Source organism: Myripristis murdjan, chromosome 8 (assembly GCF_902150065.1).
Source record: "Myripristis murdjan chromosome 8, fMyrMur1.1, whole genome shotgun sequence".
NCBI classification, from domain to species: Eukaryota; Metazoa; Chordata; class Actinopteri; order Holocentriformes; family Holocentridae; genus Myripristis; species Myripristis murdjan.
This window is the reverse complement of record NC_043987.1, coordinates 19,799,130-19,825,621: the sequence shown is the minus strand read 5'-3', so window position 1 is coordinate 19,825,621 and position 26,492 is coordinate 19,799,130. Positions and strand designations below refer to the sequence as shown.

General features: G+C 40.5%; 1 protein-coding gene across 1 annotated transcript; it reads left to right on the top strand.

Annotated features, from left to right (window-relative positions):
- The first annotated feature begins 325 nt into the window (after positions 1-325).
- Positions 326-26,201, top strand: ttyh2l (tweety homolog 2, like). Its single transcript, XM_030059058.1, has 14 exons — positions 326-808; positions 4,543-4,715; positions 8,277-8,388; positions 12,444-12,664; positions 15,938-16,033; positions 17,206-17,278; positions 20,073-20,142; positions 20,246-20,301; positions 21,746-21,838; positions 21,922-22,014; positions 22,325-22,467; positions 22,595-22,774; positions 22,855-22,933; positions 24,820-26,201. Exons 1-14 carry the CDS (start codon positions 680-682, stop codon positions 24,898-24,900), a joined length of 1,599 nt encoding a protein of 532 aa, XP_029914918.1. The 5' UTR covers positions 326-679; the 3' UTR covers positions 24,901-26,201.
- The last annotated feature ends 291 nt before the right edge of the window (positions 26,202-26,492 follow it).

Below are 26,492 nucleotides of genomic sequence, written 5' to 3'. Positions count from 1 at the left end.
ATTATTGAATTTCATTATCAAGATTTTAGTTTGGCCTGCATGGACAAGCAGCGATAAGAGAGCTGGGGCCGCTGACATATTGAGCTATGAGGTATGAAAATGTCACCATAATTGAGGCGAGCAAAACTGTGGTTACCTGCATTAAACCTTAATCTGGAGCTCATTCATATCACTTTGTGAACTGGTGGCAACCAAACATCATTCTGAGATATATAGATATATATATCTATTTTTTGCCCATACAGTTTTCCCAGCATGACTGACTTTAAAGTGGGCTGTCACGCCTACTCAATGTAAATGGAGGCAGGATGGAATCGTCACTCGATCCCGTGTCTCGGATACACACACTTGGCCCCCAGTCACTGAAGCCGTGGTCGTGTAGTTTTGTGGTTCCCTCTGTGCGGTCTGAGCAGCTCAATCAACATTTTTTTTTCCATTGAACCATTTGCTCAAAAATTCCCGCGGAACTATGGGAATAAAAACCCGACATTGTAATATTGTGCCTTATTCTAGGGGCATAATGCCAAAGGAAGTGCTTCCTCTTTAATGTCCTGCGCTCATCGCAAACACTTTCAGAGTCGAGTTTTCTTAATCAAACCTGGAAATATCTGAGGAGTTTCACAAAGTGAGGCTGTGAGTGAGCTGTCAGTGATCCGGTCGACTGACTTTTCAAGGAGGAATGGCAACTGCAAGGCTTGATTACATTGCTCCGTGGTGGACATACTGGCTGCACAATTTCCCTCACCTCAATTTCTCTTTCCTGCCGGTCGACAACACTTTCAGACCAGAGGAGACAAGCTATCAGCAGGTAACTGGGTACTTGTGCGTAAAAGTGCGCGTAGTTAAAGAATGTGACCCGAGGACCTGAAAGATGTGCTGTTGTGGACTATTCATGCTCAAAAGCAATCACACTGTTGATGCTCGGTGGCAGTGATGTAAAGTTGTAAATACCTTCAGTTTGAGACATGCCGTGTAAAAATAGCTCTTTTATTTTTTACTCCCTTTCTATCTCATCCATCCGTCTCCCTCAGTCTGCCTGGGACTGCATGTTAGTCCAAACTGCAGTGGTCACATGGTAACACATGACCTGTATTAACTTGAATATTTTCCTTTAGAAGTGTGCCAGGTATTGTAGAGAAGTTGAGTGACAACTAGAACACATATATACATACATACATATACTATTTTCAAATTAAACAAGTTTGTCCCATCTGGGGACACCACTAAATTCTTATAACCTTCTGTTGAAAGCTCTTTGTGATCGAGTCCTTTGGTTGTAACTTTAAGAGTAACAAACTCACCCTTTCACTATAAACAATGTGCTTCCTGAGTTTTCATGGGTGTGATGCCTGTGACCTTAGATCAGCTTATTTTTACTTAATCATCTATTTCTGTATCTATTTCTATATGGAAACTCTTGCATGAACAAAAGTTTCAATATATTTACCTTTCAGTTCGTATTTCTACACTGATATGTGGGTATGGTCTACAAGCCTCCTAAGTCCAACATTTCCCTGAACAGGGATGCTGATTGACCACTATGGCAATGGCCTACAGAGGTTAGAAGGAACCATAATGGGAAAAAAAAAACAAAAAAAACAAAAAAAAAACAAACACTGTAGGCCACTGTTTCCAAAACTGCCCATCTACACGGCATTGCTTTGGAATTACCCATAAGATAGGTATTGCTCTAGATTTGCCTCATGCCATGTTTAGTCCAGGGGAAGTTGATTTTTTTCCTCACACACTTTATCACAAAAGCCACAAGGTTTCAGATCACCATATTGTGACGGAACTAACTTTGATTGGGAAAACTTCACAAATTGTCACGTGATGTACAAAACAGTCACCTTCTTGTTTGATTTATTTCCAATAAAATCAGACGACCTAGACGAGGAACCTTGTGCAAATTTTGCTCTCTCCAAACTCCATTTCTACAATTGGAAATATTCTAGTGGTTGGGATAACATTACATACTGGATTTCATTTTTAGCTGTGTATTTGTGACACTTTTCTGATTATTAAAGGCATATCCTTCCAAACACAACACATGAGCCAGCTATAGGCTCCAAGCACTGTGTGCTCTATTTGCCCCAGGTCATTTGTGAGTGCAGACCCATTACATGAAACTTCCCAGAGCTGATTTTTTTTCCTCCACCGCATCTCTCTCTCTCTCTCTCTCTCTCTCTCTCTCTCTCTCTCTCTCTCTCTCCCTCTCTCTCTTTCTGTGTGTGTGTGTCTCTGTCTCCCTGTATGTATGGAGGTCCATGTGGGTCATCAATCCCCAGCAGTGTCACATTGGCTTAGTTGAGCACAAGTCAGTGAAGAGCAAGGAGTGCCACGGTGGACTCACAGAGCCTTTTGATGCTCTTAAGGCCTCCTCTGTTTCTCTGAAAATAGCACATGCACTTCTTTTGTTTCCTGCATCTCTTGTTGTCCTTTGGAGGAAATGCAGTGTAATTAGAAAAGGTTTACTATTTTGCATAATTCAGTCAGATAGTTCTCCATACTTTGGCTTACACTTTTGCAGAAGATCAATGAACTTCCGGTCAATGAACTAAGATAATGTAGCCATTTCCTCTGTCTCTTTCTCCCTCCCTCCCCTACTTCCACTGCCTTGTTATGGCATTGCAGTCACTGGAAATTGAACTGCTTGCATGTCTAATTACAAAATAATGGAGTGGAAAATTAGAGAAGGAGTGGGTGATACTGGGAGAAGTGTGCTTATGGAGGGCTGAACTGAGCTGTAGTGACAGAAAATCTGACCAGGGTTGAAATCATTGTAGGCCCTTCTGACAGCTACTCTTGGCTCATCAACAGTGGCCTGAAAATCCAATGATTAACCAGTCATTAGGTGAGGGTTTTTGCCCGTGTGCTACTGAAGGTAGAGTGGCACAGTTGGCGCTGTTTCTTTATTGACCCATTTCCCTTGAGACACATTTAAATATTAGATCACTTGGTGCTGTAATGTATCCTTTGTAATATATATTTTTTAAAACATAGTTCCATTTAAATTGTCTTATTTTCACAATGTGAATATTCCTATGTACAGTACAATGTAGGAATAAAGTTTGTGTAAATATTGTGAAGACCTGTGTGGAATTCCCCATAAGTTGAGGGTAGTGACTAATATAGTTTTTCAGTCAGTACCTTGTGATGCATCCGCTTATGTAGTATATCTCTGTGCCCTTTCCCTCAGTTGCAGACACAAATCATGTTGTAACAAAGTTGTGAGAAGACAAACAAAGATATGATTTTGAGGGCATCTCAGCATTATACCTTTAACTTTGTGTGTGAGAAACATTTGTACTCCTGTGGTAAGCAAGGCGTTCCCATTTTTGAAGGGACTTCCCATAGGTTACTTCCCAAAATGCTGCACAAATGATTTGATAAAATAGTTTTACTTTTCTCTTATAGAGGTAATCAGAAATTTATTTGCTGACGGAATTTGGTCAGTGACTCTAAGGACAAAATAGGGCCCATCACAGCATAACCTTTTGTAAGAGTTTCAACAATGAACAACTTTGTTAGAGTATGCAAAAGCACATAATTTGAGCTTAGTCATAGTGTCAATGTCATGCAAACTGAATAAGTCACAGACTTCATGGTCATGGCAAAGCTCAGACAGAGCCAGACTTTATGAACTTCTGAGCTTTAAAAAGTTAAATGAACATGATTGGCAAGTCAAATTAAATCAAATCGCAGGGAGATGTTTTGGATTTTCTTTAAAGTGCCATAACCAGGAGCTCCACATTTCCATCTTCAAAATAGCACTCCACCAGGGGTTCTTTTAAACTTCAGCCCAGTCTCTACTTTTGAAAACCCTGGTCTTAACTTTGGCTCATTAAAACAAACTGCACTGTCCTACTGTCATTGAACTTTAAGATTGACAGATTCTCTTGGACATCCAAATTCCAATATACTCTCACCCTCATATATTTTTTTTCCCTCTTCTTTCACATCAGTCGATCTTTGTCTTTTCTTTGAGTCCTGCAGGCTTTGAATGTTTTGTACGCTCAGGAATCACAAGACTGTGTGGAAGTGATTGTGTCACATGATGCTCCCCTCCCACAGCCTCTAATAATTTCTCTTTTCCAAGTTGCTATGGCAATGGGCAGAAAAACAAGGTGCCCTGTGAGCTGTCTTTGGTGCAAGATTACAGACTGTACTGTATGTTCAACCCCACGTCCCCTTCTATCCTCTCACCTGGAAGCAGTCATGATGGTGATTAATGTGGCTAGCCCAACACTAACCCCTGACCTGAGCTTATCTGTACACATGAGTGTTGCTTGATACTGGTGGGTTGTTCTCACTCGGACTGTCAGCCTTTGGATGATGGGGGGGTCAGCCAGCATAACCCCTCAAGACCACCCATAGCAGTTCTGTGCCTCTTGAAAAACTTAAGTAGTTTTTCATATGAAATCACCACTTAGGACTTAATATGTTCCTAAGTGCCACTTTTTCAATGTATTATATCGCTGACGTTCACCTTTATTCCCTTTCTGTCATCTTTACTCGCTCCTTTCTCCTTCCTTATCTCAGTCTCTGATTTTCCTGGCATGCATTGGGGCACTGGGTCTCGGCCTGAGCCTGCTGGTACTGGCAGTGTACCTGAGCTGCCTGTGTTGCTGCCGCAGGGACGTGGATGATGAGGCCAAGAGGCCAGACTCCTGCTGCGTCACCTGGGCTGCTGTCATCACAGGTCTCATCATATGGTGAGTCTGAAAGGTAAAATGATTACATTTTGTTTCTGTTGTCATCAGTGCACCGGCAGACTCAAAAATGCATCTCATTGTTTATTGTATCCATTGTATAACTGAAGTCCTCTTTGAGATCTTTCTTTTTTTCTAATACAGTTAAGCATCTTATTCTTGATAGACCAGAGTCAGGAAGAGGAAGACTATGACTTAATTTAAGCCGTTTACAGCATAGTCATTGTAAGCTTTGTCTGAGGTCACTTTAACAAACCATGAAAATGTCAGACGAAATGACGATCAAAGCAAATTCAATTATGAGTACAGTCGTTTGGTTCCATCTGCTGTTTATTCCAAAGTTCTAGTGATGGGACGGTCACAGTTATTTCTCGTCACATCTGTAGCGCGGAACTGATTTGAATCAGATTGGATGGATGGAATCTCCTTATACTTATCAATACAGGCCATACAAGCAGTTGCAAGCTGACATGTAGCTAAGGGAGTGAGGTTCTCCAACATGGCTTGCGACTTACAGGCTGTAATTAATGGAGAAGAACAAATGATTCCTCCAAAGGGGTTGATTGAAGTTGAGTACATATCCGCCTAATCTTGTGACGGTTATCTAAGGGCTGGGCCTTAACTTTGTTAGTTTGCTGTTTACATACCGAGCCCCTGCTGCAACACATAAGGCCTGTTGTAGTGTTACTGTAAGTGCCTAGGCATGATGCTACTTAGCCAAGGAGCACTATTAACTCTTTCCTGCCTGAACAACTCCCCATCTGTCCCTCCAGAAGCTTGTGCCAGTGGAGGTTAATATTCATAACGGAGCTAAAAAACCACCGCATACAGCCACAATTTAATAATCTAGTCATAGCTCAGTACGTGGTTGTAGAGTCAGACTAACTAATATGATTTTGTTTTCTGTTCTGCCAGGTCACAAGATTTTAAAAAATAAAGTTAAAATAAATAAAATGGGCAGAGATGTCCTTGCATGTCGTTTAAAAATCGTTTCATTTTTTTATTGCTTAATCTTCTACACGGAATTCCTTACTACCCAAAGCGCATTTTACAGCTTTCTCTGTATGTGATTTTCAGGCAAAATTGCACTGTGGAACTGAAATAGAAATAGGATATTAAGCACCTCTGTGCCACTCTACATTATTATTCCTGACTAGCCCTTGAAAATGAAAAATTGTCACCTCAAGAGATTAAACTGGGTAAATTAAACTTAGGTGAGGAAACAAATTCAATATTATAAAAAATGTGTCCTCTCTGTCGGTCTTTGTTAAGTCTGATGAAAGCTGTTATAGCTGAAATATATGGGTCTCCACAGAGTTGAAGTATTTATCTTTCGGTACTTTTTTGTCTAGAGTGGCCATTTGTTTAGTACAAAATTGGATTGAACACGAAGATACACCTGTCGGGTTGTGATACAGGTTGTTGCCCTCTGCTAGAGCACTGATCAGAAGCCCTCTTTGGATTACTGAGCACAACAACAGTAAACACTCTGGCACACACATATTTTAGTCATATTGCTTATTGTGTAGGCTAGATTGGACCCCTCCATCTGCTGTTAGGAGCTGCAGCCATTATCCTCCCCAGCCAAATAAACGCTAATGTTTCCCTTGGAAGCTGAAACCAGGAAGTGCCTTGTGATGTCCTGTGTCATTACTGTGTCATTAGCGAGTCATTATTGTCTTTCATGTGTGAGAGGGCTGGTCACAGTGTTAATGAAAGGTTCAGTGTCCAAGCCACAACAGATCAGTGAGAACTGATATCTCTAACAGCATGAACCAAGACTGTACAATTTATTTTGACCACTTTTACACTATTTCTAACAGCACAGTGGCTATACTAAGTCATGATTGTCTCTTTATGATTACCTCTATACTGTTTGGGTTGTAGGAATTGTTATAATGGCATGTGATGGCATCCATGTACAGAAAGAAGAATGGGATGGTGTCATGGGCAGAGGATCATCTTCCCTGTTGCTCACACTGACTTGCATATGTAAACAGAGCCCCTCACCATATCCTGGGAGAACTGGCGTAATGACTGTATCCATCATGCTTACAAGGTTACAGTAACAGGGTGCAGGTTGACACAGATACACACGCACACAAAAAGAAAAATATTTCTCCATATAAGTGCATGTGAGCATGCATACACGCTGACAGAATGTGTATCTGCCAAAACAGCACACCACCACCACATCCTCGCCTCCCACGCCTTCCCCCGACTCTCTGTCTTGCTGCAGAGGGTGATGCAGGACCAACCTTCCTGTTGTGTCCATCTGGCTGCCTGTGTATCACTGACGCTGGCCTATATTTAGTTTGTGGCTTGGTAGAACAGGGGGTATTAAAAGTTTGCAGTTTGTGACTCAGTGAGAACTTAACTGGAACTTAAAAAAAAATACCTCTTGCTAAATGTGCATGACTGTGAGTGTGTGTGTGTGTGTGTGCGTGTGTGTGTGTGGTATTCTAGGAACAACAATGCTACTCTGCTCTCCTTTTATCTAAAGTGTGATTGATGAGCTTCCTCCCCAGGCCATGGAAAACACCCCTAAAGGCTGCCCAGAGTGTTTCTAACTTGTGACCTCTATGCAGAATGACCTCACTACTATCAAATATGATGAAACTGTATCATTAGTCATGTCAGTGCAGACTGAAGCAGTAAGGTTACACTGACACTGGGGGGTCGGACACTAATCATAATCACTTAGAGAGAGTGCCAGGCTGGAAGGCAGGTAGGGAATAGGGATGCTGAATTTTTCCAATGGGATAACTTTTTGGTTGTTGAACAGAATTTTGATGTGGTCTCGGCCATGAGTGGGATACAAATTTAAACCCAAGACTCTAAAGATTAAGAGTTCACAGCATGTGATGAATGTGAGTGATAAGAGTGATGAAAACAGATGGGGGGAATGAAGGATTGATGTACGGATCTAAGGGGAGGAAAGATGAGAGCTATAAAACTGATAGCTTTTCACACATCAGCTCCAGTTAGGCTCCATTCCAACCCATATGGCAAAGCAGGAGGAGGAGGAGATGGAAATGTAGAGCTGGAGAAAATATGTGCCATGCATTAATACAGACGGCTAAATTTTGACCAGACCCGGTTTCAGTCAGGACATCTCACAAATACAAAATCTGGATTAAAATTCCTCTCTTGTGCTCAGAGGCTTTTCTGGAGCACTCCAATCTTAAGAACTGGAACTTCCACACGTTTTTCAATAAATCTTACAGTGTGTGTCTATCCTAAGTTGTTTGTACTTCACCCTGAGTTTGCTGCAGCTGCCGCAGTTGTCAGTGGTCTGTTTTAGAGTTTGCCTGTTGTCATACTAATGTAGGTTCAACTGAAAAAAAAAAATAAATAAAAGGAAAAAAAAAAAAAAATAGAACCCGCTGATGCGCCTTGTTCCTTCCCGTCAAGCCCCAATGTCTCCCCATCGGAAAATAATCAGTAATACCGCTCTGTCTCAGCTGTCGCGTGATCACCTCACATGATATGTGATCAAAAAGCAATATCATGTCATACAGAATTAATTATGTGTTTTTTCATCTTAATCTCCTCTTTTCACAGTTCTGCTGTAGGAGTGGGTTTCTATGGCAACAGTGAGACCAATGATGGGGTGTACCAGCTGACCTACGCACTCCACAATGCCAATCACACACTGGGTGGCATCAACAATCTGGTGAGGGACACATGCCAAGCCCGACTCGACCCACTGTCACATCTAACAGCATGTCATTGTACTTTAGTGTGACATAAAAGTACACTGGAACCACTATAGAAGTAGGGGGTGGACACTGAAATGAAGTCTTCTCGTTAGTTAATATCAGTGGCAGTGTGCTTGATTTTTTTGCCATGATTTCATTTCCAAATAGTGTGTTTTCATTAATTAATTACGCTATTAAAGCGTAGCCCCACTGCCGCAGTTATTCTAATATTCTGCCAGACTAACATTTACCCACATGGCACATAAACAAGTCTGTTTTTTCTTATCCCACCATCTCTCTGTATTTGAGTTACAGCTGTTAAATACTATTTACCCCACTTCCCCCCACCCCTTCATTGCCATTAATGTGGTTTACATCTGTCTCAAAGCAGCACATCACCATGGGGGGTCTATATCCGCTTTTTGTGCTAGTGAAGGAACTCGTGTCTGTGGATTTGTGAATTTCTGATTTGCAACTCCTGACCTGCATTCGAGGAAAGTCTTACTTATTTGGGAGGCTTAGAGAGAGGATGGACAAAGGGATACGAGAGACGAAGGAGAGCAAGGGAGTCAAGACAGGCCTGAAAGAACCAGTAATCACAATGAGGAAGAAGAGGATTAACTCCCATCTGCATTGCATTAATGGATGTTAAGCCTCTCTCTCCTTCTCTCTCTTTCCCAGTCTCTATATGTGTGTGTGTGTGTACGTGTGCATCTGCATGTGCACATATTCCATTTCGCTGTCATTCATTTAAAGGCAGCACAGATCTTGCTGCTCTTACACAAGCATATTATATTAATATAATAACGCATAGAAAGATTTGTGTACACTGTTTAGTTGTGTATTATGAATAGCATTGTATGGGAAAAGAGGATGGATTTAGATTTAATCCATTTGTGGCTCAGACACCGCTTTGTATCACAAAGGATAGGCCATAGTGGGTGATTTTGTGCACTTATCAGTCCAAGAGTTTGTAGCTTTCTTTGCACTGGAGCAAGTGAATCAGCTTTGTCTTTGATGATTTTGCATTCCTTTTAGCAAGTTTTCTATGGTGCCTTGGTATTGATTTGATCCTTTAACATGTTGCAGTCTCTGATAGCTTGTGAGAACCACAGCTGCTCCCCAGGGAAACAAAGGCTTTCTCAGTTGCAAAGAAACAGCTTGAGGTAATGTACTTATGGAGCTGATGAGTTGGCTTGCCGTCCTTCCTGTTTTGAAGCTAAAGCTGATTTAGATTATGTTTAGGCTTGAGATTGAGAGACAGAATGTTCCTCAGTGATTCTGACCATGGGGTTTCATTGTTTTACCAAATGTTGCCTTGGCTTTCTATCAGCAATTCAATTCACTTGGTTCCAATGGAATAATTTTAATATCTTGTCAAAGTTTGATTCATGTTAATGTCTTCAGGCCATCACTTTTGTTGTGTTTCACTCACTGTGGTGGAAAAAAAAAAAAAAAAAGGATTTTGTCTGGAAAAGCAATCATGCACAAGAGTTACCAGGTCTGTGTCCATCACCAGGCACCTGTGAGGGCTGTGATTTACTGTTTTGCTATTCTGTGTTGACCACTGCATTAATCAGTGAAGGCTTGGTGAGTTCCTAATCATCATGCAGTCTTGAATCTCTGCTAGGGATTGTCATATGTCAGACAGGAGGATTCGAAAAGTAGACTCATTTTGCCTTTGCCACTGAAAGGCGCTTTTAGCTGTTAGCTTTCCTGTCTCATTTCCAGTATACAGTTTGCAATATGATAAGCTAGCTGCTCAGCTTTGCCAGGAAATAATGCATGAACAAACATGACAATCACATTGTCTCAGAATTGTGCAACTCCAATTTCCAATCCTGGGTTAAACTGTCTTCCTTTTTCTTTGAAACTGAGAGCCGTGTCTTGTGATTCTTGTAACAGGAAAGTGATGATAAATTCAAAGTGTCATCTACAGTTCCTATAGTATATCAAACTGATTGGTACTTTCTGAATCATATGTCTGCATCCTGTTTGTCTTGCTCCTACTTGTTTGTCTTGCTCCTCTTTGTCTTCTAACTGTTTGTTTGTAGTCATACAATAGATCGAGCTCAGATACATGAAATCACTAAACATATCACACAGATAGGCAAAATGGTGTGCAGTTGGTTCAGCTGTAGTACTGTGAGCCTCAGCGCGCTCAGTCTTGTTTAACGGGGGGTGTTCTGTATGCAGAAGCCTCCTTGTGACTTGCTTTCAGTAAAAGTGAGCTTTAATCCATTTTAAAGGAAGACTGGATGGTCCAGATTAGGAAAATGTGGATCAGCAGGAGCAGCTAGCTGATGGATTCCATTTCTCACACTCAGGCAGACCTGGCTGCTAGATAAGATTTGTGGCGCTGTGGCTAGGAGTGTGAAAGATGATGAACTTAACGGCGGAGAGTGAGAGCAGGTTACTGGCAATCAGACTCCTCTTCCCTGGAGTGCTGGCGTGGAGGATTGGCCTTGCGCTGTTTCAGCACGTGTTTACTCTCTGGGCTGTTGCTCACAGCCCAGAGAAAGCACAGACATAGTTGAAGTTAATCAAGTGTATTTGAAGGGTTATAGGGTCAAGGAGATTGAGAAATGCTTTCAGCTCAGTTGCAGTGAGTTCCCATGACCTGGTCAGGAGTAGTCTTTGTTCAGAAAAGAGTCACTCACTATGGCCACTCATATATATATATATATATATATATATATATATATATATATATTAACTCGACTATTAAAGGTGCAGTATGTAGCTTTGTGTTATTGTAGTTTTTTATTATTATTATTATTATTATTATTATTATTATTATTATTATTATTATTATTATCATCATTATTTTAACTCAGAGAAGTCAAAAATGGAATGGTATTTATAAGTGGGAAGTGAGAGGTTACCAGTTCAGTATTGTTGGTTACAATAGTAGGGCCTGTCATTTTGTTTGCACTCAGATTTACTATTCAAAAAAGCATCTCTTAGGCTTCTGTTTGATTTGTAGTGTTTCTTTTGATTTGTTTTAAAAAGAAAGAATACTTGCAGAAATAAATTCATATATAATAACAGACACTGCCAGTATAAACAAATAACTTTGGCAAAACTACATAGTGCACTATCCATAAATGATGAAGAGGCCATATCAAGTATTTATCATTCAGTGAAATCAGTGGAATCCACGCAGGCAAGTAAACAAACAAAAATCTATAACTGAACGCACTATACATACTTTTTTTTTTCTTTTACTGCCTTATAGCACAAAATGACATTAATATGGGTTTTTGAGTGGCGTTATCTTCTGTTTTGGTGCTTTCTCATTTTTGCTGGGTGTCCATAGCACTTAATTGACAAGGCTGTCACAGTCAGAGGTCAATAGGGTGATCAAGGATTACTTATTGCCACTTTAAAAAATCTATACAGTAAAACGGGGCTAAGCCATAGTGCTTATGATTCTCAGTGAAGCGCTCCAGTGATAACTCTAGCTGAGTTTTATATATATATATTTTTTTTTTTTAGTTTGTGCCAGAATAAATTTGACCTATTTCCAGATCTATTGATGCTTCTCAGGTGCTGTAAAAGTGAAAGCATTTACTCCATCACATTTTTGTTTCTCACACACCAAAGTAAAGCATATTTACTCTGCTCCTCTGAGCCTCCTCCTGCTCTGTTCTCACCATCACAGACCTCTCTGATAACAGGTCTCTGCGGTGTTGTCATCAGTATTCCGCTCCAACACTGTTTATCAGAATAAAACACACACATAGGGGGAAAAGTTAATCTTTTCTCAAGGGGCTGCTACTTTGCTACTTTCACCTCTCTCTACATCTTCAGCCTGTTTCTTTTATGAATATCTTTTTGTTGTTGTTTTGTATTGTTTTTATGTCCCTGTTCCCTCCTGACCCCATTTTCTGTCTCATTCACCTTCATTTACCCCTCTACTACAACAGTTTTCTTCACTTTCCTTTTTCTCTTCTTCTCTTCTCTGCTAACTTATCCATTTTCTCACTCCCCCCGACCCCACCACCACCACCGCCACCACCATCTTTAGGTTGCAGGGTCCCGGGGTAATATGGAAACCTCTCTAAGGCAGCACTTGGAGCGACTGGATGAAATCTTTGCCACGAGGGCTGACCTCATCCAGGCACTGCGCTTCATGCAGACAATGGCCGCCAACATCATCCGTCAGCTGACCACTCTGCCGGACATCAGCAAGGCCAAGGTGGACCTGGCGTCCATTGCAAACCAGACAGCCGTCATTGAGTATTACAGGTGGGCAGAGCCTCAGCCTACTCACTTTGGGGGACTGATATGATTTTTTTTTTTATGTGTGGGATTTATGAAGTAGCCACACAATATAGAATGGAGTGATCAAGCCCAGACACAGACCAGATGGGTTTTTTATTGATCTCCCTTGTGGAGCACAGACCGGAAAAGCTATTTTTACTGATCACTAAATAAATGAAAGCTGATATTGAGCTTATTGCCCACTGTGCAGTTTGAGCTCTAATTCTTATTGCTCGCACATAGTGTTATGCATAGTGGAGCGCCTATTAGACCATAAATGATCTCTATACCCACAGAACTCTGCTCTGCTTTTGATCGATTGCCACAGTTATTTTGATAGGGTCCTCCCATTGAGAATAATGTTCTTTAAATATTAAAAAAAAGCACTGTGATCATTTGTTACAAGACCAAAAATGCAATTCAGTACATAGGAAGAAGAAAACAAACTAGCAAAGTGAATGGAAAACACAGCAAATTAGTCAAAATTATTAAAATATGCAACATTAATTTATGAGAGGGGTGCTAATTTATGAGAGAGCTCTAATTACTGCTGCTTCAAACTGTGAAAATGCGATAACTCCGTTTTATTTGTTAGATTCTGATGTTTGTTTTATTTTTGGGCACTTAAAAGTGAAAACCAGACTTTCCCTGTTTTGTTTTGTCATGAAGTTTCTCATGTGGAGTTAAACCTCTTGGCAATATGTTCTGTATTGAAAAAATAATTTGCTCTGCCTGACTGTTACAAGGCAGTTTAACATGGGAAACGAGACTACCATAATACATTTAGGTTAATATGGTACATAATGGGAGGAAAAAAATATATACATGTAAACATACTGTCACTCAGATTTTTGAGATTTCTATGTTCGAACAGTCAGATTTGGACAATGCAATGTGCACATGAATGATTTTGCGTGTGCCTTTGCTTGTGTACTGGCTCACTCAAAATCAACTGTTTGGTATTTCCCATCAGTCTAATTAAAAAATCAGGCCGTAAGCCCTTTCGCTTATCATTACTTTCTGCTGAAGCAGAACATTAGTTTCTGTTGTTTTCACTATTTTTGGGCACATTAAATGTGAAAACCAGGCTTTCCTAGTTCTGTTTTTCAATGAAGTTTCACACATGGACTTTAATCTCTCAGCAATATGTTAGCTGTTTTAAAGGTATTTTGCTTTGCCATAGCTCGACTGTTGCAAGGAACATTCAAAATCATAGCTTTTTGATATCTCCCTTCAGTGTGGTGAAAAAGCAGGCCAAGGTTTCTTGTCATAACTTTCTGCTGAAGCATCACCTTTACATATTTCATGCCTTGAATGTTTTTAGAGTGGTTTCTTATGGAAATTGAAATTGTTGCATGGTCTTTGGACAAGAATTGGATGAAAAAACATTGGATGAAATGGTATGTAATGTCTACATTACATACCCGTTGAATAGTCATGAAGTACTGCATTTTCTTATTTTTGTGTTCCTGTAGATTTGTTATTATCATTTTGTATGATCACAGTCAGTTGATCTCACTGGTAATGCCTGGAAAGCACCAAAATGGAATATGTACTTGGTTGCGCATATGTGTGTTAATACATTATAGATATAGATATAGCTATAGATCTTAGTGCAAAGATAAACAGTAGATACAGATATAGATATTTTGGGTTCATCTGCTATTGCCACTAAGAACTGTGCAGTGTAGCAGGAAGCAGAGAACTGATATATTCTCACATCATCCCCAGACAACCTGTGTGATGCAGCACCTTTGCCATGATGGAAAGTGTCTGTGCTATCTTGTTAGACATGGGAGGGATGTTGGCCATGTGGTCTAGTTCTACAAATTATTGTTCAATGGACTGGTGGTTCCTGGTGGTAACTTTGTCCTGAAGGACCTCTGCCCAAGTTTTTGTTCCAGCTCTACTTTTGCACGTCTGATTCAATTAATAATGATTGGTTGGGCGGTGGAAAATATATTTACCTGCACAGGGGAGGCATGAAAGTGTGTGGGCCTTAGACATTAAAGCAGTTGCATGTGCCATTATAGTCGCCATAAGCCTTTAATAAGATTTTTTTTTTTTGGTGCAGTTTCTTTTTTTTCCACATTGACAGTGGCAGTGGCAGCACTGGGAGTGGTGACAGCCAATACCTGCTGATTCCTGGCATACATGAAGTCACTTTTGTGTCCCTGGTAGTGCTGTCTCACTGACCTATCCTTATCATTAATTTCAAACACATCTCCACCACATGGCTCCACATGGTGTGGTCTGTCTGCCCTGAGACCAGGTTTTCTTCTGTGCGCAACCTGACACCAATCTCCTATGTGATGATTGGATTTCATGCAACCATTGGGGTATGAACTGCCTGTGGCGGGACTATATTGACGAACAGCTGGTGTTACATTGAACCTAAAGGGGAAAATGGGAACAAAATGCCACTGCTTTTTTTTTTTCTTTTTTTTTTTGCTGTGTTTTTGTCACTTCCTCCCTACCCCCCATGCGTCTTTCAATTCCCTCCTACCTCTGCATTCACAGAAATGCTTTTCATTCTGTTCATGCAGATGAATCTGACTGAAATCTCTCTCAGATTATAGTACTTTCCCCTATTCCCTTACCTAATTGCCTTTTTGCAGTGCACTGTCATAATGTACAATTACAAATGAGATACTGTAAGCGAGTTGGGCCACGCCTAGACTCCTTCACATAGAATGAGTGAATCTTACTCTGCCATGTACCCGCAGTATAAATATACCACAATATTGCAAATACAACACAATAAACAAGATTTTCTGAAATGACATGTTTGTGTGCATATTGGAAATCAATGTTTTTGGTCACTGCTATAAAATTTACAGCGCCGCTGGAGCTAGTGGACTTGAGAATGAGTCATGGAAACACTCCCATGTGTTTTGTATGTCAAAGCACACACACCAACGCATCTACAAATACACACACACTTTAAGTCCAGGCTGAGTATGGACCATTCCTGCAAAAGACACATTGAGAGCATGAAAAATTCATGTCTATGGATTCACGGTGTTCAATTATTAAGCCAACAGGCTTAAAATGACGTGAACCAGAAGCTCTAACCGCGAAACAAGACTGCTGATATATGGCTCGTACAGATCTCACACATTCAGTTCCAACACATGTTGGCCCCACACTCCCTCAGGCTTACCCTTTATCTTGTACATGTATGTATAGCATGCTGTCTATCAGTGACAATGGTTTTTGAGTATTGTTGTGCTTATGTTTCACTCCCCTATCATATAGATGGCTGATCTATCTGCTGTTGCTGATCCTGGATCTGGTCATCTGCTTGGTGACCTGCTTGGGGATGGCCAAGCACTCTCGATGGCTGCTCATCACGTAAGTGCCAAGTGCGAGTGTGGACATGTGGCTTTCTTCGCCTACCCACGGTCCATCTCTGCTCTCATAGTCTCTGCCTTTATCACAAAATCACTGATGGACAGCCAGCCAGCCTCTCTGGCCCCATATAGAGCGGTGCATTAACCACCCCCACCATCGCATTAGGTCCTTTCACTTGCACAAACAATAGCAGTGCCCGCATTGCTCTACTCAGTGTTATTCTTGGACAATCGATCCAAATGTTTGTGGAACGAAATTCATAGATGCTAGATCTCAAATTTGTCTCTGATCAAACCCATCCTAGTTTCATCTCAAGAGGATAACCTTTGGATTTTGACACAGTTCAACATGTGCCTCAATGAATTGCAGACATGTTTTAAACCAACCGTGATAAACTACAAGCAAATCCGCAATCTAGATTTCCCATCCCCTTTGCCCTATTTAGAGCTGCCGGCATGTCAGTGTTAGCGACTGATGCTCAAGATCTCTCCTCACATCTCTCCTGATGGGCCTCACTAATGCCTATTGATCAGCTGGGCAGGATGAGCCTATTCCCTTAACTAATTATTAAGTGCTTACAGGCTCCCTTATTGGTGCTTTCAAGACATCCCGAGAAATAAGTTGGGAACCGAAGCTCTTTACAGTGTTTTTACATCCATCAGGGATCCATTCTTTCCTTTTTCACTCTGTTTATCTCAGTGCTTTGTCAAGCTTCTGGCACACGTGTTGTCGCAAAGATAGTGTGAGCAATAGTGTTGAGATGTTGCGGTGTTTATTCATAAACCGCTTTCAACGGAGCTATTAATTTACTTCAGAACCAAAGTCACAGCTGATGGGTGTGGAACTGTTCAAAGAGTCAAGTGCTAACAAGTTAATTCAGCAATGAGTCATAAGTTAATTTATCTCTGTACCGCTCTATAATAAATCAAATTTCAGCTGTATTTTCTAATCTGCTATGCACCAGTACAGTGTGTGCATCTGCATCTGTCGTACAATGGAAGGAGAACAACATAAATCAAATTAAGTCAATGAAAAAGCACCAAAGATCACAAGTACAAAGGCAAACTCATTGCAAATTTGTCTCCTCCTTTCTGTGTCCTTGTCTTTGTCTGTATCTCCCTGTCTCCTTGTCACTCATTCTTTTCCCTATCCCTTTGTTTTTTGTCCTTCAGGATCATGGCTTTTGTACTGCTGTCTCTGATCCTGAGCTGGGCCTCACTGGGAGCGGACACTGCTACAGCCGTGGTGAGAAAACACACCATCTCTTCAAGATCTATTGATATCGGCACACATGAAGCATTCTTATAAAAAAATTAGTGCTCTTTAAATACTGCTGCTGAGAGATATTTATCACAAAGATATTTATCAGCCGTACACCCATGCAAGACTAAATCACACATCTGTGTTGAAAAATTATACTACATGCTAGTGACAGATGAGGCCCCGATATAATTAACAGCTTAGCGCAAATAAGTGATGTGTCTGGCTTAGCATTGCAGCCCAGTCCAGTTGTTGAGCTGAACTGCCCTTCCATTGCAATTTCTCCTCCAGGGTGTCAATAAGAGTATGTTCTTAGCCATCTGTCCTGGTTTAAAAAAAAAAAAAAAAAAACAAAAACAAACAAACAAAAAAACTAACAAAATAAATAATAAATCTGCATTTGTATCTATAGTGTGTACCCCACTGTGGGTAGTCATGCAGTAAAGCTGATTACAAGCTTCCAGCCCTTTAGGTCATTCAACCTTTAACCCCGCTGTTGTAAACAAACCTGCTCCCAGCAGTAATTACCAAGGCAAACTGGCCAATCTACCTCCATCCCATTCCTTTTCCCATCTATATCTTCCTCGTCTTTTAGCTTGGTTAATTTAACTTTCCTTATCGTGCCCGTATCAGGCAGCTTGTTCTCTTTTCTCACTGCATGCGATTTGTGCACCACATCTTGCATGAGGGGGTCTGATCAAGGCATGCTGTATTTGGGACAATGGCTAGGTTAATGAACAGCCCCACCCCATGAGGCTCCCTCCTTCCCTCCAGCCTTCTTATCACTCCATTGTGCACCCCCCCTTGCACAGAAACCTGGATGGTGCCTGTGGATTATCCCACAGGATGTGATATTTGGACAGCTATTTTAAGCAAGACGGCTCGGATGGTGGGGGGCGACAGCTGAATGTAACCCCAAATTATCTACAACGGTGTTAAATTTTGATTTCTTTTGTTATTATGTTTCTTTGTGGATGCAGCAGTACACTCCAGACATAAACTCAGCAGCCTTAGTCACAGAAAGCCTCGGCCTAGATGATTACACATTATTCTGGCTTAAGCTGTCCACGACCACTTTGGATGACTAGACAACAGCTGTCATTGTCAAGTGACAGCCAGATTACCTATGGCTTGGACTGTGCAGATTTCTAAGTTCAGCTCGTGAGAATAGAGCATGACCCTGCATTAAAACCCTTTGAACTCACTGACCACATCAACCACAATAGAAATAGCCTTTTAAGCTTTACCATGCATCTCCCTATTAGATATGACTGTTGATGACTACGGTATGGTATGATGGCAAACTATGTCACCAGTAAGCTGACTTTGGTACGGCCATACGATGTCACACAATACACAATATGTGTGTGTGTGTGTGTGTGTGTGTGTGTGTGTGTGTATATATATATATATATATATATATATATATATATATATATATATATATATATATATATATATATATATATATCCCGTATATATATATATCCCATGTTATTAGTTATTAGCCAGATCTAAAGTAGCAAGTCAGATATAGGGCACAGATCAATCCTCCACCTGGGAGTGGATTATCGTACAACACTGTCATCCTAGTTTCACTAAAGGTGTTTCAGTGTGGGACAGGATGTAATACAATCATGTCAACTTGTTTCACCTGTCCAGCATTTCCCAAAAATTTCATAGAGAGTATTTTACATATTGAAAAGAAGCTTAACGATGGTGGTGTCCTAGAAAATGTCCTAGAAAATGCATGCATCTTTTATGAGAGGCAACATTCAGTATAAACAAAATATCCGTACTAGTACAATTAGGAAGAGAGTGAATGATAGCATCTCAGCCATGCTTGACATATTACTGTGCGATTTATGTTGAATATAAATGTTATGTGATGTCATGCATGCAGTTTGGGAATATCATTGCTGCTGTGGCTTAGGCAAATGGTCATATTCTGAAATCGAGACAGGAGAAGTGTAAATCTTAACTATAAAAAGTAAAAGAAGAAGAAGGGTACTCTTTGATTTGGAGTGATATGAGGAGAACCAGACTCAGACTTTGTTAGGGTTGAATGGTGCGAGGGTTTGAAGTTTGACTCTACATCACAACAGATTTCTTCTCCATCCAAGAAATCATTCCATTGAAGTTATTTTTACTATCATTGTCTGGTCAATTTTTGTTTTTTCTTTTTATATCCTCATTCTCAGCAACAGTAAGAGTGGAGGGGAATTAGCCAGTCTGATGACCTTGACCCTACAATTTTTAATGCATACACATCAGCAGCCATGAGGGATGAGTTCGAGTATGAAAATCCTCTGTAGATTTCCGACATGGTTAACAAAGCAAAAATGTGTGCAAAAACGTGTGCTGTAAATCACACATTTTTCTCTGTGTGTGCCTGCGTGTGCCTGTGTGAACATGTCTGCGGGTGTGTGTGTGTGTGTGTGTGTGTGTGAACATTTGTATTCCACTGGCCCACTCACTTCCCTTTGTCCAGAGTTAAAGGCTAATCTTGTGTTGCCATAGCACCAACTGTTGCAAGACATCAACTGTCTGTAGTTGCAAAACACTTGTTAATGGTATTTAAGGTGTTGTAAAACAAATAGAGTTTGTGTTATTGCGTGCTTGTCCATAAATGGCCAGCGTAAATTCATTTTCACACAATAACAGCACAAAAATTGGAGGTAGCTCATTGTGTGATGAAACACTCTAGCAGATCCCCCCCCCCCCCCCCTTTTGATCTTGCATGCTTCATATATTACAGCTTCTCTTTGTTTGGCTACAGGGCACCAGTGACTTCTGTGTGGCTCCAGACAAGTTTATTGTTAACCGAACCAAGGATTTCCTCAGTGCAAGTAATTTATCTCCACAACTAGAATTAGCCATCCATGATGAATTCCCCGGGACTGAATGTTAAATATAATCCTAATATTTCTCTCTCTCTGTATTTCTCTTCAGATGTTGCACACTATTATCTGTTCTGCAGTCCGAATCTACCCAACCCTTTCCAACAGGTATGGGCAAAATATTCAAAATCTCGGTTGTTGTCTTTGTTATTTACTAAAACTGTCATGCTAGAAGACATCTCGCCATTATAAAAATGGAGATTCCTTGCTAGATACCAAACAGCCAGATCTTTATCGGGCCCTAATCGACAATCATGAAAAAATGAGCTGGCAGCACTAAATTAATTACTTAAAAATGATAACCCAACTAAACTTTGATCAAAGAATATCCATTTTTAATATGTTGGTCTTCAATAATTAGCCGTGGCTTAGTGTGTGAATAAAGTCTGTCTTTGGGAATTAGCGGTGACAACACTTTTTATTTACTCATTATCAGCATGAAAAAGGTGGACAAAATAATAGAAGTGAATTTTCATTTGGGCAAGGAATACCAGGTGTAAATGTCACTGAACTTTATGTGTAATTCTGGAGGGCAGGGTGCTACATAGCTTTCCTCTTCCTTCATCCTTCAAAGACCTGGAGGCTTTTGTTCATGAGGAATTACTCACCAAACATATACTTGAGAAGGCATATGGTGTTATCACTGACCCAGTATGTTTTCTTCATGAGTCTTTTCATTAATGCCTTCAGAAGTGTAATTTCTAAGCCCCACTTACACATCAAACAAAAGAAAGTTTAGTGCAGTTGCTCACTATGTTTTGGTGTCATGTAGGTCTTGCCTTTTTCTTTTCTTTGTATTTGTATTTGTATTTGTTTATACTGTAGCCTTTCACCTTTTTATTTCCTCTCTCTGATATTGTATTTTGTTTTACTCTGTCATTTGTAGACAGCTTGCTTTGAACTGCCTCATGAAGGTTAGATATAGTGCTATTGAATTGAGTTGAATAGAAACAGAGGTCAGGGTTATTAAAACAGCATTACAAGGAGGAGTGAAGCTGGTGTGGACTAACTCCATATTGCGTTTTTGATTCTCTGATGTACTCAGATCTTTCTGCTATTTTGCCCTCCACTGATGTTATAAGATATTCTATTTATGCAGCATGTACAGTACTGAGCAAATTCACTGAGATTAAATCCATGACCAGTAATTATCACAACCTGCATGCTTTGTTACCGTGGCAGTATCCATTTAGGGCTTAATATGATTCCTGTTAAGTAGATAAGAATAATCTCTTCTCTGATGGCCTAGCTGATGTAAATATTGTGCTATTGTTTATGTTTTACATCAAGGGATGTGAATGGGGAGGGGGCAGCGAATGATGGGCTAGACTGGGTTTGTGGGGCAAGGGGGCCAGGGGAATAATCTGGGTCTATATATCTGGAAAAAAAAAATAGTGCCTTCAGTTAAGAGCATTGCAAAGCTTTATTTAACTTCAAATTACATGTTAACAAAGCTCTACTTAATGTGATTCATTCTTTGTATTTGTGTGTGTGTGTGTGTGTGTGTGTGTGTGTGTGTGTGTGTGTGTGTGGGGGTACATGTATGTCACAGTCCCTGACAATCTACCAGCGCTCCCTTACCACCATGCAAATCCAAGTCCAGGGCTTGCTGCAGCTCTCTGTGCCTATCTTTCCCACTGCTGAGGTGAGTGGCTGGCTGACAGGCCATTAGCCCAGACTGTGTAAAGGTGTGTGTCACTCATTCATCCTTTGTACCACGCAACACAGAGAGACCTACTGGGGATCCAGCGACTGTTGAACTCCACTGAGTTTAATCTGCACCAGCTAACAGCCTTGCTGGACTGCCGTGGGCTGCACAAGGTAAGGTCAGATTCACAGGAAACCTTTCATATGCCTCTTTGTGGTATAGCTCAAGACCACTTAAACTTGGTCTTACATTACCTGCTCATTCTTCTTCTTTTTTTACATTTCATTCAACACATCTTTTCAGTCACTAAAATAACTATTTTGCTTATTTATTTAGTCATTCTTCGCAAGTTAGGGTGTAAAAGTTCTGGATTGGAGTATATTCATATCCTACTTTTTTCTTTTCTATGTCATTGTAACATACTTTCAGTAAACTTACTTACTGTATATTTATATATATATATATGTGTGTGTGTCCTTGTAGGATTATCTGGATGCTCTGATGGGAGTGTGCTATGATGGAGTGGAAGGTCTCCTCTACCTCTCTCTGTTTTCTCTGCTGGCCGCCTGTGCGCTCTCTGCCATGCTGTGTGCGATCCCCCGAGCCTGGACACTCATTGGCAGCAGGTCAGCACCATGCGGCGCCCTTATCCCATTACATACTGCCCACATCGCGCTCCTTTGAGGCGTTAACACATGCACCTCCTCTGTTTATGCCTGCATCTGTGTGTGTGTTTGTATGCCTTTCATCCAGGGACAGAGACTATGACGACATTGATGAGGAGGACCCATTCAATCCCCAGGCGCGACGGATAACCTACAACCCCGGAAGGTCAAATATCCACAGCTTCTGTAGCTATAACAGCAGCCTGGGCAGCCAGAGTAGCCTACATCCACCCCCTGCCTCCAATGTCATGCCTTCCTCTGAATATATGTAAGATCCTTTGGCTGGTAATAGATTTGTCTCTATATTTGTGACATGTCTTACAATTTTTCTTTCCTTCTCTGTCACAGGAATCAGTCCATGCTGTTTGGAGGGAACCCTCGCTATGAGAATGTGCCACTGATAGGACGAGGATCCCCACCACCATCGGTGTGTTGGCCCTATGTGCATCTAGTGTCTTTAGTGTGGTGGTGATGATGATGGCGCAGCTGACATAAATACTGCAATAACACAAACACCAAACATGCACAGCGGTACCATCGACATATCTATGCATAAACACTGTTCACAGCTTCCCACTCTTAACAGCCAGTGAAGTGAGTCACCGGTCATGTTGCATTGCAAATGATGGAAGACTGCTCTCTGCTGGCCATTGACTGAGCTTGCATTCATTTTTTGTCTAATCTAGCAGCATCGCTGTATGCAGATGCTTTGACCGCTAAGCCCTGAGCATATACTCATATCCTTTTCACCACAGCCTTGGATTATATTTCTGCTTGTGCCAGGGTACGGATTTAGTCATGTAAATGCTAATGCATACATTTATACGTGCATGACATGACCAAAGGGTAGTGGTGGATAAATACAACACCCCTTGCTTGGCCTCACGTCAGGTCTCTAGTTTTAATGGTAGAGCTCATAGTCTATATAGGCATTTGGTGTGTCTCCATAGCTGGAGCCAAACTGAAGATAAATCCAGTTAATCCACAGTTAAGTCGGCTGTTGCTCAGGGTTAGCTCCTCTTCTCTGATTCTTGCCCTTGGTCACAACCACGAAACTGGATCAAACCCCCATAGTAGTTGGCCAGTGCCGATGCACACTGATGTAGAACAGCCAGTGCTCCTAGAAGACTAGCTCTCTGTTTTTCTGCCTTTTTCAATGCGTGAACTACACTCGCATTGTGCCAGTGCAACATGTAACAACACCTTTACATTTATCTAGCATTATCCATTCACTCTGACAGATGGATGATGCTGTTCTGAAGCAGCAGCATCTCCACTTGTTTTCAGGAGCATGAACTGGAACAAAACAAATCAATCAGAAATCAAGTGTTATCCTTCGCCGAATTGAATATAAGCGCTGCCGTTTTTAAAGACATGATGGGGAGGCAATCTCTTGAATCTCTGAGAGAGTGAGAGAGAGAGAAAGAAAGCCATACATACAGACACAGACACACACACACACACACGGGGGGGGGCAGACAGAAAATGTGCATCCTTGAGATGTTGGTCTATAATGAGACCCACAGTTTTGAGAGCTATCTGTTATGTATTGTTTCTTTTTTTGGAAGATTCAAAATTGAAGGAGATATCTGTTGTAAACCACAAATATTTAACTCTGCCTTGTATATTCTAGAGTGTAAAATTTGAAGGTTTTGTTTTTATTACAGTGTTTTTTTACATTATTACATTACATTGTATAGATACACTGATATTTTTTTTTTTTTTATTGCATTGCAACACAGTAATTCCCCATTTTATGTGTGCACTGCAGCACTTGGTTATACATTCATATAAGCAGTTGCACAACAGAGTGTATAACTACAGATTATTAACTAATTTTTTGCAACTAACCATTTTTCATTGTTTTTTTATGCTTTTACTCAGACATTTAGAAACAGTAAGTTTTCCGTTGTATAACTACAGTACGTCCTTAAGTTTTGTGATCCCATTTTCATTTCACTCATTGAAAGTGATCCTAACACAGTGTGCTTACCTCTGCAATAATCCTTTCACCCAGTACAACCTCTGCACTTCCTTAGCCTGTGACTCCCAGCTCTTGCCCTTCACCTCTAACCTCTGCCTGCTCTTCACCTGCTGTTGAACTCTCTTAAATCCACCATTACATTGAATCATTGTCTCTTGATTACACCAGATCTTAACCAAAGAGCAGTTCACAAGCAAAAACAGCACTCCTTCAATTTAAACCAGATTAAACCAATGCAGTGTTTCACTCTGACGCTTGATGATTATCTCCAACTGCTGTCTTTAGATGAATGTGCTAATCTGAGCTTTATAATTTGTTTTTCCCTGCAGTATTCACCCAGCATGAGGACCACCTACCTATCTATGACTGAAGCCCAAATCAGACACTTTGGGACTGATTTTCAGGTGTAGCCCCGCAACCTACTGATACCCTGTCGGAGAGGCACTGTCTGGGACTTTGGATTCTTCATGGCATAATCCTGTTTACGGAAGCAGCAGCCCGCCGTCCCAGTCTAAGACATGAAAGCAGGACATATGAGGCTACCACCTCAATAACACACCAAAGCAGTCCTCTTAAAGTCCTGAATCCGGTCATGAGTGGAGAGAGCCAATACACTTTGATGAGTCTCAAGACTGTTTCTGCTGCCGTTATGTATGCAAATAATGTCGCTCAAATATAAGCATTTATTTTGAGCCAGATCAAAAGACTGTGAACTGGTTTTTGATTAAAAAGATGTTTGTTTTTTTTTGTTTGTTTCTTTTTGTTTTTGTTTCTTTTTTGCTTTTTTGTGTATTCTAGTGGCCTGCTTGGACTTACTATGATCATGAGGAACATGGTCAGATTTTGATTTCAGGTGTAGGCTACAACAAATGAGACAAATGCATCCCACAGCTGCTTGGAGAGCTTTGATCAGGATTTGGATATAACCAAATCCTGACTCTCTGGCAGTCGTTTTACTTAAAATGTTGAGGCCTTTATGTAACTTTTCAGGGTGCTATAGATGATTTGATCAGACACTATGTTTTTAATCTCTGAAATGCGAGTGAAAACCAGACCAAATATTAAGATATTGATTTGGGGAGCCAAACAAATATACTACTCGGTATTGTTGGTATTTATGACTTTATCTTTGCACAGATAGATGCATGTGTTTTTCTGTTTCTGATTGTGTGACAGTGATAAAGTTAGGCATCTCTCCCTCTTTGTTGTAATGGTAAATTGTACCACCTGCTTATCAGGGCTTAGGCAACAATGGCCATAGCTGAGGGGTTTATTGCTTCACTGACGTTGTATACAACATTTGCATGTTGAACAGTTCCCTGCATAAAATAGGCACACAGGATTGGATTTGAATTAATACTGGGCTATGACACAATGAAAAGGAAGACAGAAAATTAAAATACAAATGGCAGTACTTTTATATTGGTTACCTGCCATGTTGTACTGATATAACATCACCAAATATTGATTAAATTATTAAACCTGTGAGTACGAGTACAACCTGCCCTGCAGGTGGTTAAATGTGACCTGAATATGTAGAAATAGAAAGTTTGTTGATCCAACTGTTAGGTTATCCACAGTATCCATATTCTTGTGGGTGAAATAGCCTGTCCTCTTCCATGTTGGAGAACTGTAGCCTACTACCTGTTTTCTATGTTTGATGACCTATCAGACAAAGTTGACATGTAATGTTTGTGCATAAAGAACATTATTAAAACTTGTGTGTGAAGTCGTCTTCCTTCCTCATCATAATAATGGCTTGATTAATTGCTGTTAATTATTGTTGTAGCCAGACCTCGCGATGACATTTAGCTTTTATTGTATTTATATCAGAGATCATTAGAGTCTACAATATGGTTTATTGTGTTTGGATACATCACAACTTACTTTAAGATTTTTTATTTTATTTTTTTTTTTATTTTTTTTTTTTTAAAGTACATAGTGGGTCTAGGTTACTTCACAATCTGTATTAACCTCTGGCACAGCAGGATGATGGCGAGAG